Here is a 12,296-nt window from a genome sequence, read left to right on the forward strand (position 1 = left end):
AGCCATTCATCCAGAAACCTTCATTGGGTACTTACTGTGTTGCAGGCTTTGTGCTAGACTCTAGAGGGAGAGTGATTAACCAGCCAGAACCAGTCTGTGGATGCAGTGTGGATTGGCACAGAGCCTTCTGGACATAAACCATATCCCCAGAAATGGAAAATCTGAATGAACATCATTTACATGTATGTATGACTGCATCAGAGGGTTTACCCCTGGAACAGATGGAAACCATTCTGAATTGTTCTGAATATGTTTATATTTAAATATGTCTCAGATAATAAAATAGAAAGAATGCTTCTTCTGGTGGGAGAGCAGGAACAAAGACTTTCCAAAGCATTGCCCCCGGCACTGCGGATGTCAGGCAGGGCCTCTCTGGGGTTGCTTCATCATCGTTTCTTTTTTCCTAGCTGCCCGGGGCTGCACTTTCTTTGGTAAGACTCTGCCTCTATGCCCTGAGTTGGGAATTTTCCTCTTAGGGGCTGCTTGAGGGGTGCTTCTTTTGAGTTGGAAATTAACCTGGAAAAAAAAAAAAAGAAGCTATGAGAGCACAGAAATCAGTTTTCCATTTCCTAGAACTGAAATTGGGGGAAGACCAGTTTGGACCCTGCTTTACCATGGTTCCAGGTCCTGAGGACAAGGAACTGAGGAGAATATCACAGCAACCAGTGTGGGTGGTGTCATACAGGCTCGGCTCATATTTCCCCCAAAATGGCGCATCATAACTGATAATACACAGGGTGTATCTGGATGAACTTAACGTACATTTATTTTATATGTAATAGAAAAAAAATATCTACACTCAAGGCATGATTTTTGCCAATACTGCTGTTCAAAACAAGAGTTAAGATTCGTGGTGCCACAGTCATCACCTGTAAGCGGACTGCATGAGTCACAGGTACTGTGCTCAGGCAAGCCAAAGAATGCCTCAGACCTTCAGCGCTAAACCTTCCAAACCTAATTGTTTGGAAATAGAGACGATACAGATTGTTAGTATGGATTCTTAAATTCTCAGTGTCCTCACGCACTAATGCACTGTTCCCAGCAGTACGCTGAAACCTTCCTTCTGGCCGTGCACACAGAGGTGACAATGCTTCTGACTGACAAGTGTGGGATCTGTGGGCTGTGCAGAAGCCCTAGAGCTCCTGCCCAGGAAGGGAAAGGCGAGGGTGGGGCGCCGTGTTCTAACCACACTCCCTGGAGGCATCCTTGGCTCTCAGGCCCTGGGAATAGGCTGAGCTGCTAAAGCCAGCAGGGAGTTGGAAAACATGTGACAGACAGACCTCTTCATGGGGTTACTTCTTGCCCCTTTGGGAAAAAACCCACAGCCAGCTAGTTCTCCCAAAGCCGGAGAAATCAGAGCCAATTGTACTGTATCAGTACTATTTCTTATATATAGTGTCAATATAAGGATCAAGGAAAGGAAAGTGGGGGGAGAGAGAGAGAGACAACAAAATGAGGCGAGGACAGAGGAAATGAAAAGCGTGGGACATCTGGACGGCAGTGAGGGAAGCCACAGGGAAAACACTGGACTCTTGGAGACACTTTAAAGAGTTTTAATTGTAGCACAAAAACCCTCTAGTAAATGATCTTTTTTTCTTTTCTTTCAACCAAGTAGATCTCTGCTTTAGAACGGGAAAGGGACTCAACTGGGATCAGTAAGTGGATTCTTAGTTGTGACTGTACCTGAGAAATGTATCCAAAAGATAAACTTTTCCCCCTCTGAGTTATACGTGATACAATGATGGGTTATATCAATTCATTTAAAGCCTATATGAGAAAGGAGGTAAGATCTTTTGAAGCCTAATTTGTTACTCAAGAGGATTTGTCCTTGTTTGAATTTGCAATTGAATAGACTTACACATAGTGCAAGACTTCTGTAAGCAGCTGCCTAAGTCATTTGATTTTAGGGTAGATGAGGAGCAGGGGGATAACAAGGAAAAAGGGAGAGGGTGCACCGACTGGGAAATCGGGAGCAGGTTATCAGGCTGCCAGGGAAGAGCTACTCTCTGCTTTGCGCATCTGCAAGTAGAAGTCATTTATATCCTGCAGAAGAAGGGAGTGGAGGGACTAGGACAGGGGAAAGCGGGAGCTGTCTAGAAATTTCAAAGGAATTTCAAAGTCTTTAAAGAGCTCTTTACTGTGATTCCTATGTTAAAAAAGAGGTTACACATATATATGGAATTTAGAAAGATGGTAACAATAGCCCTGTATACGAGACAGCAAAAGAGACACTGATGTATGGAACAGTCTTTTGGACTCTGTGGGAGAGGGAGAGGGTGGGATGATTTGGGAGAATGGCATTGAAACATGTATAATATCATATATGAAACGAGTTGCCAGTCCAGGTTCTATGCACGATACTGGATGCTTGGGGCTGGTGCACTGGGACGACCCAGAGGGATGGTATGGGGAGGGAGGAGGGAGGAGGGTTCAGGATGAGGAACACGTATATACCTGTGGCAGATTCATGTTGATATATGGCAAAACCAATACAATATTGTAAAGTTAAAAAATTTTTTAAAAAAAAGGAAAAAAAAAAAGTCTCCCCTACTAAAAAAAAAAAAAAGAGGTTACGAACACAGGTGCTGAGCTCAGCACAAGGCCATGTAACAGGCTGGCTGAGAAAGCTGCCCTGAAAGCCCCGCAGAGGCTGGACTCCTGGCTCCCACTTACTCACCATGGGGTACTGGACAAGTTACTCCTGTTCTTTGAGCTTCAGCTTCCTCAGCCACAAATGGGTTTATATACAGGGTTGTTATGAAGGTTAAATGAGATGATTCTGGAAAGGTAATGTCTGACACACAGTAGCTATTCAAAGAATAGTACCTATAACTATTTGAAAAGGCAAGATATTTGACTGCGTTGAGTTAACAGGGAAAGGGAAGAAAGGTCTGCTAAGTTCTCAGGATGTATAGAGAAGGAATAGGACAGAGTGAGGGGGCCCAAGGGATAACCTGACATGAGGGAAAGGTCCATAGATGCTCATTAACCAGGACGGCCTCGTTACTTTTCCTTTGTTTGAGAAACCTGAGGATTAGTCTCCATGATCTTTGAGTTTCTTTGGCTCTGAGATCCCAATCCAAAACGACCAAAGATAAAAAGGCCCAGGCTATAGATCAAAAAAGTTTTTCACTTCTCATCCTGTCTATAAAAGAAAGCCTTTTGCAGAGTTGAACATTGAAAAGCACCAAGGTGAGTGGAAAGCAACGCTATCTGGGCACATGGGCACCAGAAGGGGGCAGAGTGCCATCTGGTGGTGGTCCTTACTGATGACGGAGAAGACGGTAAGCCTGTGTATCGGGACAAGGTCTCTGGGGTTTGTTGAGCACTTTCTACGTGTAAGTCGCTGTACCAAATGTTTTATGTGCACTTTCTCATTTTAACCTCTTGTGAAAGAGGCATTATTATCACCAGTTAACAGAGGAAGAAACTGAGGATGAGAGCAATCAGGTAATTTGTCCAAGGTCTGCAGACAAGTGAGCTGGATTTAGAATCTGGCAGTGCTTTAATCACAATGCTACGTTAAAGAGAAGGAAAAGGAAAAACCAAAAGAAATGGGGAAGGATGTAACACAAGAATGATAGGAGAAAAATTAGCATATGGGAGCACTAATTTTGCTTTTCTTAGGTGGTGAAAGAGGGAAGCTTGGCAGAGGTTAGAACTACACAATTGACTATTTGTAACTCTGCTTACGCGAGCTTTACAGTGCTCTGTAGAGGTCAGCCTAACTTACCAGCTTGGGTTCCGCAGGACCCACGGTCACACTCACGGTCTCTGGGTCGAACCCAGGTGCTGTGGCAGTGACCGTGTAGGTACCCGGAAGCAGCAGCCGGAAGTAATCGCCATGGGCACCTAAAAGTTACAAGGATATAACTCAGTCCACTGATGAGAAATCTGCCCCAGATGAGGCTTTGATATGAGAAACAATCTGAGGGGTTTAGCTGACCACAAGCTTAATTTTTTTAAACAGCATGATGAAACTGGTAAAGATCTAAAACAATCATAGGCTGTCATAACATTTTAAGATCATGGGCCTCAGCTCCCAGGAAGTAGAATTTTCACTGTGCTCTGCAGTGAGAGTACTATGTTTAATTTTAGATCCTGCATGCATTTGAAAACAAACTCATGTCCACTGAAGGGTCACTAGGAGAAAGGTTGAAAGATTTATGAATGTTTTTCCTGGTAAAGAGATGACATGAGACCTTTGTTTCAATGTCTGAAAAGTCATTGTGAAGAAACGATGTCTACATTAAAGAAATAAGAATGAGGACAGAAGTAAAAATTTGACAAAATATAAGTTACCAAAAAAGGAATGAACTGCCTTTTGAAAGTGTGAGCAGGCTGAATGGAATGAGGGGCTCTAGAAAAGCTACACAGTTGTGCAGTGCGCAACCTGTACCAGTGGACATGATTCAAACAACCCGATCTCAGTGGTGTTGTATAAGTGTAATTTTTTTTTAATTGGAGAATAATTGCTTTACAATGTTTTGGTTGTCTCTGCCATACATCAACACAAATCAATAATAATTATAAATATATATATATATCCCTTCCCACCTGAGCCTTCCTCTCTTGTATGTAATTTTGTATTGAGTGGGAGGGCTGGACTAAATGACCTAAATATCTGATTTTGAGAATCTTATTTCTAATATTTCTTCCATCACCATCAAAAGGGGAAAATAAAACTGAAAAGAAAGCCTGTTTCTCAAGACAGGGATGTAGTATTTTAGCTAATGACTTTATATCTCTTTAGAATAAATTATGTCTGTGCCTTTAAAATTCTTTTTATTGTAATAGCAATGAAGAACTGACATAATAAATGCAATTAAGAATGAGAGATAAATAATGAAGAAGTCTCTGCCACCTATAACGTCTATAATTTACTTTAAAATTCCTTAGTAAAAGCAGTGTGTTATAATGCATACACTGGATACTTTGTTATATCCTAGGGACTGTCATTTTCTTTAATTAGAGGCTCCAACTAGGAGTGGTTAGCTACCACTGTACCAGAAAGGCCTAATTCCAGATGCAGCTATTACAATGGCTTCAGCTATCTTTATCTTTTAGCAACACTAGATGCTTTGCTAAGTAGCATAATGAACATTAGCAATGAGCTCTTCCAGTAGTGAAATGAGTAATTTATCAATTTAGCATCCTGTGTGTTAGAAGTGGGTTCTTATTGCTGAAATTCGTGGAGTTCAACATATGTTGATTGACTAGAATGAGACATTTCCCACCCTTGCGTGAATAGGATATAAGAATCTAACAAGCCCTGAAGCTCTTGGGGGTGTCAGAGTGTGGTTCCCTAAACAGTCCTGGGTCCAGTCACTGGACTGGAAGGATCTGGTATCTGATGCTTGACTATGAGTCTACAGAATTCTGCCTTTAGAATGTTGTTGCCTTTGCCTTGAATGAACTGTTCATGGAAGAGGTGTCAGGAGCACCTTAAAGAATGTAAGTTATCTCCTTAAAATTTAGATTTCATCCAGTTTAAACAGATTGAGCTGTAAGGTGCCTGCTTGGTACAGTTACATGGTGAAATGTGGCTGAGCCATGCTGGTATCAAGATTGGGGGAGGCAGGCAAATCTCACCTGCCCCTAGCCACTGGAAGCTACTGCTCTACATGAAAAACCAACCAAACACCACCAAACCCCTAAGAGTTGGGCCTGATCAAACTGGGCTGGGGCAGTTTGCAATACCATTGTGCTGTGAGATAGTCTGTACCATTCTAGGTTTCAAGTTGGTTCCACAAGACCTGCTCCCACCATCAATCTTGCCCTCAGGGAGCCTACTATGGAATACGTCTTACCAACGTTTTCCTAAACAGAGCTGTAGCGAAATGCCTGGCTTGGGGTCAAGACTAAACACCAGTTTTACAGTCCTTTTCTTTTCTATCCCATTTCACATCAGTATGAGAGCTATTAATAACCTCAATCCCAGAAAACACTCCTAACAAAGTATGAGGCAGTGACTCCTGAATGCTGAGAGAGATGTTCACATTTGCATCTTCCTGGCCCTGTCTCTTAATTCCTGTCCTCAATCCTGTTATCCTTCCTTCCTCCAATCCCTCTACCTCCCATGTCCTTGACATCCCTGCTGGTCTCACTGGCTTACAAACTGGCTTCCTGACTATGCTGAAGACAGTGAAGCAGTAAAGGCTCCCTTCTCACCTCACAAAGCAGTGGCCACCTACCCGAAGTGACATCATGATTAATCCCACCGACAGAAATGACAGCATCCGCAAGATTATTATAATTCTCATCCCTCACCATTCCCTTGATGCCCTGGTGGACCTGTAGGAAAGTTTATAGTGTACAGTGATGCTCACAGAACATTTGTGCCATGTTTGAGAGTCCTCGAAGCCCTTCCCCATGTGCTACTGCACTTGATATTCACAAAGATTATGGTAACAGATTCTTGATTGGTCTTTCTGTTCTCACCACAATTCCCAGTAATCTCAAAACAGCAGTCAGATTGATCCTGTTAAAATCTAAGTCAAATCGTGTCACTAATCTCCTTTCCCAGAGAAGGCAATGGCACCCCACTCTAGCACTCTTGCCTGGAAAATCCCATGGATGGAGGAGCCTGGTGGGCCACAGTCCATGGGGGCGCTAAGAGTTGGACACGACTGAGCGACTTCACTTTCACTTTTCACTTTCATGCATTGGAGAAGGAAACGGCAACCCACTCCAGTGTTCTTGCCTGGAGAATCCCAGGGACGGGGGAGCCTGGTGGGCTGCCGTCTATGGGGTTGCACAGAGTCGGACACGACTGAAGCGACTTAGCAGCAGCAGCAATCTCCTTTCTACCTCTATGAATGTGACTACTCTTCATACCTCATATAAATAAAATTGCTGTTTTTTTGTGACTTGCTCATTTCACCTAGCATAATGTCCTCTAGGTTCATCCACACTGCAGCACATGGCAGAATTTCCTTCTCCCTTAAGGCTGTGTGTCCACTGTGTGTCTATACCACATTTTGTTTGTCCTTTTATCCACCAGTGGACACTGGGTTGCTCTCACCTTTTGGCTACTGTGAACAATGCTGCTCTGAATACAGGTGTACAAATAACTCTTTGAGATCCTGCTTTTAGTTCTTCTGGATATATACCCTGAATTGGTTTTGCAGGATCATATGGCGGCTCTGTTTTTAATTTTTTTTCAGGAACCACCACATTGTTTTTTCATAGTGGCTACACCATTTTACATTCCCACCAACACTGCACCAGTGTTCTAATTTCTTCACAACACTTGCTATTTTCCATCATTGTTTTTAAATTTGTCTTTTTATAGCAGCCATCTTAATGAGTGTGAGGTGGTATTTCACTGTGGCTTTGATTTACATTTCTCCAGCGATTCTGAGCATTTTCATCTGCTTACTGTTGGCCTTGCATTTGCTACTATGACTTCATCAGGGAGCCCCCTTTCCCCTAGATTTCTGAACCATTTACTCCCTTACCTCCTGTAAGTCTGTTTAAATGTTACTTTCTCTGTAAGGCCTTCTTCATAGCATTTTGCATTTAACGTGTTACAAATTATTTTATTTATCGTCTGCCTCTCCTTACTGGAATATGAGCTGCATGCATGCAGAGATATATATTTGCTTACTCTTAATCCTCAGCACAGAGTACAGTCTCTGACAGATAGCTGTGCTCAACAAAGTGGAATGAATTAATTTCACTGGTAGAAAAGCTGAGATCTAGTGTATTGAGTCAGAGCAAAAGTCAGACCTGAGTCATTCAAAATACCTTGCCTACCATCAGAAAACACTTCCCTTTCTGTAAGCAGGACACTTGAAATACGGAATTTACCTGTTCCAAGAATTGGATGAGGGCTTCCCTATTACCCAGCCACTCGCGCTGTAATTCCCCTTGCAGCGGAAACTTGTCACAACTAAGTTCCAGCGTGATCTCAAAGCAATTGGTATGGAGATAATTGAAGTCTTGCATTCCTAGGGGAAAGAGAGCAGGGGCAGAGTTGTATAATCAAGTTCCCACTCAACACTCAATTTCTCCACACTCTTCCCCATCACCTGCTGTTCTACCTCTTCATCTCCATTATTTTTCTCCTCCATAAGCCCTTTCCCCAGTTTTCAAATTCACATGCCTATCTATCTTTCCAGTTTTCTCCCTTCACAAATGCCCACTGTGTGGTCTCCATTCTCTACTTCTTCCATTTCATGACTTAAATTCACTTCTTGTCTCTCTCATCATACCAAGGTCTGCTTATTACTCATGCCTCCATATCAGACAATTACTGCCCTCAAGGGATAGATTCTTCTCTTGGACTGTGATATTCTTCAGATCTGGGAGGTCGGAGATGAGATGGTTATCTTGCTTTCACATCCTTTCTCCTACCTAAGAACACAGCACCAACTTGAAAATAGTTATCCTAGAAAAACAGACTCCACAGAAAGCAGAAGGCAGTTATAGTTTTTCTTCATCAAATGTTTGCCTGTTTCTATCCTGTATATTATTCAATTGAATCAATCACTTTTGAATATATTTCTGATCATTAGAATGGTATTTATATCACAAACTTATTGGGATTAAAAATTATTCATCTAATCAACTTTTTACCTGCTCTCTAAGCTGATGAGTGCAACCACCTCTTATTAAAAGAATAGGGAAAGTTGGAGAACAACTCTAGCCTGTTACATTGATTCTCTCCCTGAATCAGAATTACCTAGAAGGCTGTGACTTCCAGCCAAATACAAACTGCTAGGCCTCAGCCCCAGAGTTTCTGACTCAGTATGTATCCAGTACTTGCTTTTTTTTTTAAACAAGTTCCCAGGTGATGCTGATGATGCTGGTCTAGAAACCTCACTATCATCTTGATATAAACTTCATGATCTTGGAATTACACCCATTTAACCAGTAATGCTGAAGAAGCTGAAGTTGAATGGTTCTATGAAGACCTACAAGACCTTTTAGAACTAACACCCAAAAAAGATGTCCTTTTCATTATAGGGGACTGGAATGCAAAAGTAGGAATTCAAGAAACACCTGGAGTAACAGGCAAATTTGGCCTTGGAATATGGAATGAAGCAGGGCAAAGGCTAATAGAGTTTTGCCAAGAAAATGCACTGGTCATAGCAAACATCCTCTTCCAACAACACAAGAGAAGACTCTACACATGGACCTCACCAGATGGTCAATACCGAAATCAGATTGATTATGTTCTTTGCAGCCAAAGATGAAGAAGCTCTATACAGTCAACAAAAACAAGACCGGGAGCTGACTATGGCTCAGATCATGAACTCCTTATTACCAAATTCAGACTTAAATTGAAAAAAGTAGGGAAACCCACTAGACCATTCAGGTATGACCTAAATCAAATCCCTTATGATTATACAGTGGAAGTGAGAAATAGATTTAAGGGACTAGATCTGATAGATAGAGTGCCTGATGAACTATGGAATGAAATTCGTGACATTGCACAGGAGACAGGGATCAAGACCATCCCCATGGAAAAGAAATGCAAAAAAGCAAAATGGCTGTCTGGGGAGGCCTTACACATAGCTGTGAAAAGAAGAGAAGTGAAAAGCAAAGGAGAAAAGGAAAGATATAAGCATCTGAATGCAGAGTTCCAAAGAATAGCAAGGAGAGATAAGAAAGCCTTCCTCAGCGATCAATGCAAAGAAATAGAGGAAAACAACAGAATGGGAAAGACTAGAGATCTCTTCAAAAAAGTCAGAGATACCAAGGGAACATTTCATGCAAAGATGGGCTCGATAAAGGACAGAAATGGTATGGACCTAACAGAAGCAGAAGATACTAAGAAGAGGTGACAAGAATACACAGAAGAACTGTACAAAAAAGATCTTCAGGACCCAGATAATCACGATGGTGTGATCACTGACCTAGAGCCAGACATCCTGGAATGTGAATTCAAGTGGGCCTTAGAAAGCATCACTACAAACAAGGCTAGAGGAGGTGATGGAATTCCAGTTGAGCTATTTCAAATCCTGAAAGATTTGGATGCTGTGAAAGTGCTGCAATCAATATTCCAGCAAATTTGGAAAACTCAGCAGTGGCCACAGGACTGGAAAAGGTCAGTTTTCATTCCAATCCCAAAGAAAGGCAATGCCTAAGAATGCTCAAACTACTGCACAATTGCACTCATCTCACACGCTAGTAAAGTAATGCTCAAAATTCTCCAAGCCAGGCTTCAGCAATATGTGAACCGTGAACTTCCAGATGTTCAAGCTGGTTTTAGAAAAGGCAGAGGAACCAGAGATCAAATTGCCAACATCCGCTGGATCATCTAAAAAGCAAGAGATTTCCAGAAAAACATCTATTTCTGCTTTATTGACTATACCAAAGCCTTTGACTGTGTGGATCACAATAAACTATGGAAAATTCTGAAAGAGATGGGAATAGCAGACCACCTGACCTGCCTCTTGAGAAACCTATATGCAGGTCAGGAAGCAACAGTTAGAACTGGACATGGAACAACAGACTGGTTCCAAATAGGAAAAGGAGTACGTCAAGGTTGTATATTGTCACCCTGCTTATTTAAGTTATATGCAGAGTACATCATGAGAAACGCTGGACTGGAAGAAGCACAAGCTGGAATCAAGATTGCCGGGAGAAATATCAATAACCTCAGATATGCAGATGTCACCACCCTTATGGCAGAAAGTGAAGAGGAACTCAAAAGCCTCTTGATGAAAGTGAAAGAGGAGAGTGAAAAAGTTGGCTTAAAGCTCAACATTCAGAAAACAAAGATCATGGCATCTGGTCCCATCACTTCATGGGAAATGGAGAAACAGTGGAAACAGTGTCAGACTGTATTTTTTTGGGCTCTAAAATCACTGCAGATGGTGACTGCAGCCATGAAATTAAAAGACGCTTACTCCTTGGAAAGAAAGTTATGACCAGCCTAGATAGCATATTGAAAAGCAGAGACATTACTTTGCCAACAAAGGTCCGTCTAGTCAAGGCTATGGTTTTTCCTGTGGTCATGTATGGATGTGAGAGTTGGACTGTGAAGAAAGCTGAGCGCTGAAGGATTGATGCTTTTGAACTGTGGTGTTGGAGAAGACTCTTGAGAGTCCCTTGGACTGCAAGGAGATCCAACCAGTCCATTCTGAAGGAGATCAGCCCTGGGATTTCTTTGGAAGGAATGATGCTAAAGCTGAAACTCCAGTACTTTGGCCACCTCATGCGAAGAGTTGACTCATTGGAAAAGACTCTGATGCTGGGAGGGATTGGGGGCAGGAGGAGAAGGGGACAACAGGATGAGATGGCTGGATGGCATCACTGACTGGATGGACGTGAGTCTGAGTGAACTCCGGGAGGTGGTGATGGACAGGGAGGCCTGGCGTGCTGCGATTCATGGGGTCGCAAAGAGTCGGACACGACTGAGCGACTGAACTGAACTGAAGTGAATTAGGGGTAATCACGATGGTGTGATCACTGACCTATAGCCAGACATCCTGGAATGTGAAGTCAAGTGGGCCTTAGAAAGCATCACCTCGAACAAAGCTAGTGGAGGTGATGGAATTCCAGTTGAGCTATTTCAAATCCTGAAAGATGATGCTGTGAAAGTGCTGCAATCAATATGCCAGCAAATTTGGAAAACTCAGCAGTGGCCACAGGACTGGAAAAGGTCAGTTTTCATTCCAATCCCAAAGAAAGGCAATGCCAAAGAATGCTCAAACTACCGCACAACTGCACTCATCTCACATGCTAGTAAAGTAATGCTCAAAATTCTCCAATCCAGGCTTCAGCAATATGTGAACCATGAACTTCCTGATGTTCAAGCTGGTTTTAGAAAAGGCACAGGAACCAGAGATCAAATTGCCAACATCCGCTGGATCATGGAAAAAGCAAGAGAGTTCCAGAAAAACATCTATTTCTGCTTTATTGACTATGCCAAAGCCTTTGACTATGTGGATCACAATAAACTATGGAAAATTCTGAAAGAGATGGGAATACCAGACCACCTGACCTGCCTCTTGAGAAATCTATTTGCAGGTCAGGAAGCAACAGTTAGAACTGGACATGGAACAACAGACTTGTTCCAAATAGGAAAAGGAGTACATCAAGGCTGTATATTGTCACCCTGTTTATTTAACTTATATGCAGAGTACATCATGAGAAACGCTGGACTGGAAGAAGCACAAGCTGGAATCAAGATTGCCAGGAGAAATATCAATAACCTCAGATATGCAGATGACACCACCCTTAAGGCAGAAAGTGAAGAGGAACTAAAAAGCCTCTTGGTGAAAGTGAAAGAGGAGAGTGAAAAAGTTGGCTTAAAGCTCAACATTCAGAAAACAAAGATCATG

General features: G+C 42.3%; 1 protein-coding gene across 3 annotated transcripts in view; it reads right to left on the reverse strand.

Moving 5' to 3' along the window:
• Positions 1-238: 238 nt before the first annotated feature.
• CPN1 (carboxypeptidase N subunit 1) overlaps positions 239-12,296 on the reverse strand; it is a 35,101-nt gene continuing 23,043 nt past the window's right edge. The window contains exons 6-9 of one of the 3 annotated variants that reach the window (XM_070780640.1): positions 7,813-7,952; positions 6,195-6,294; positions 3,734-3,852; positions 239-516 (exon numbers count right to left, since the gene is read on the reverse strand). In XM_070780640.1, the coding sequence (XP_070636741.1) occupies positions 358-516; positions 3,734-3,852; positions 6,195-6,294; positions 7,813-7,952 (518 nt within the window). In that variant the 3' untranslated portion in view covers positions 239-357. The remainder of the gene's footprint in view (positions 517-3,733; positions 3,853-6,194; positions 6,295-7,812; positions 7,953-12,296) is intronic. The other 2 variants (XM_070780642.1, XM_070780641.1) reach the window with 2 other exon arrangements.

The sequence above is a fragment of the Bos indicus genome, chromosome 26 (genome assembly GCF_029378745.1).
Source record: "Bos indicus isolate NIAB-ARS_2022 breed Sahiwal x Tharparkar chromosome 26, NIAB-ARS_B.indTharparkar_mat_pri_1.0, whole genome shotgun sequence".
In the NCBI taxonomy this organism is placed as follows: Eukaryota; Metazoa; Chordata; class Mammalia; order Artiodactyla; family Bovidae; genus Bos; species Bos indicus.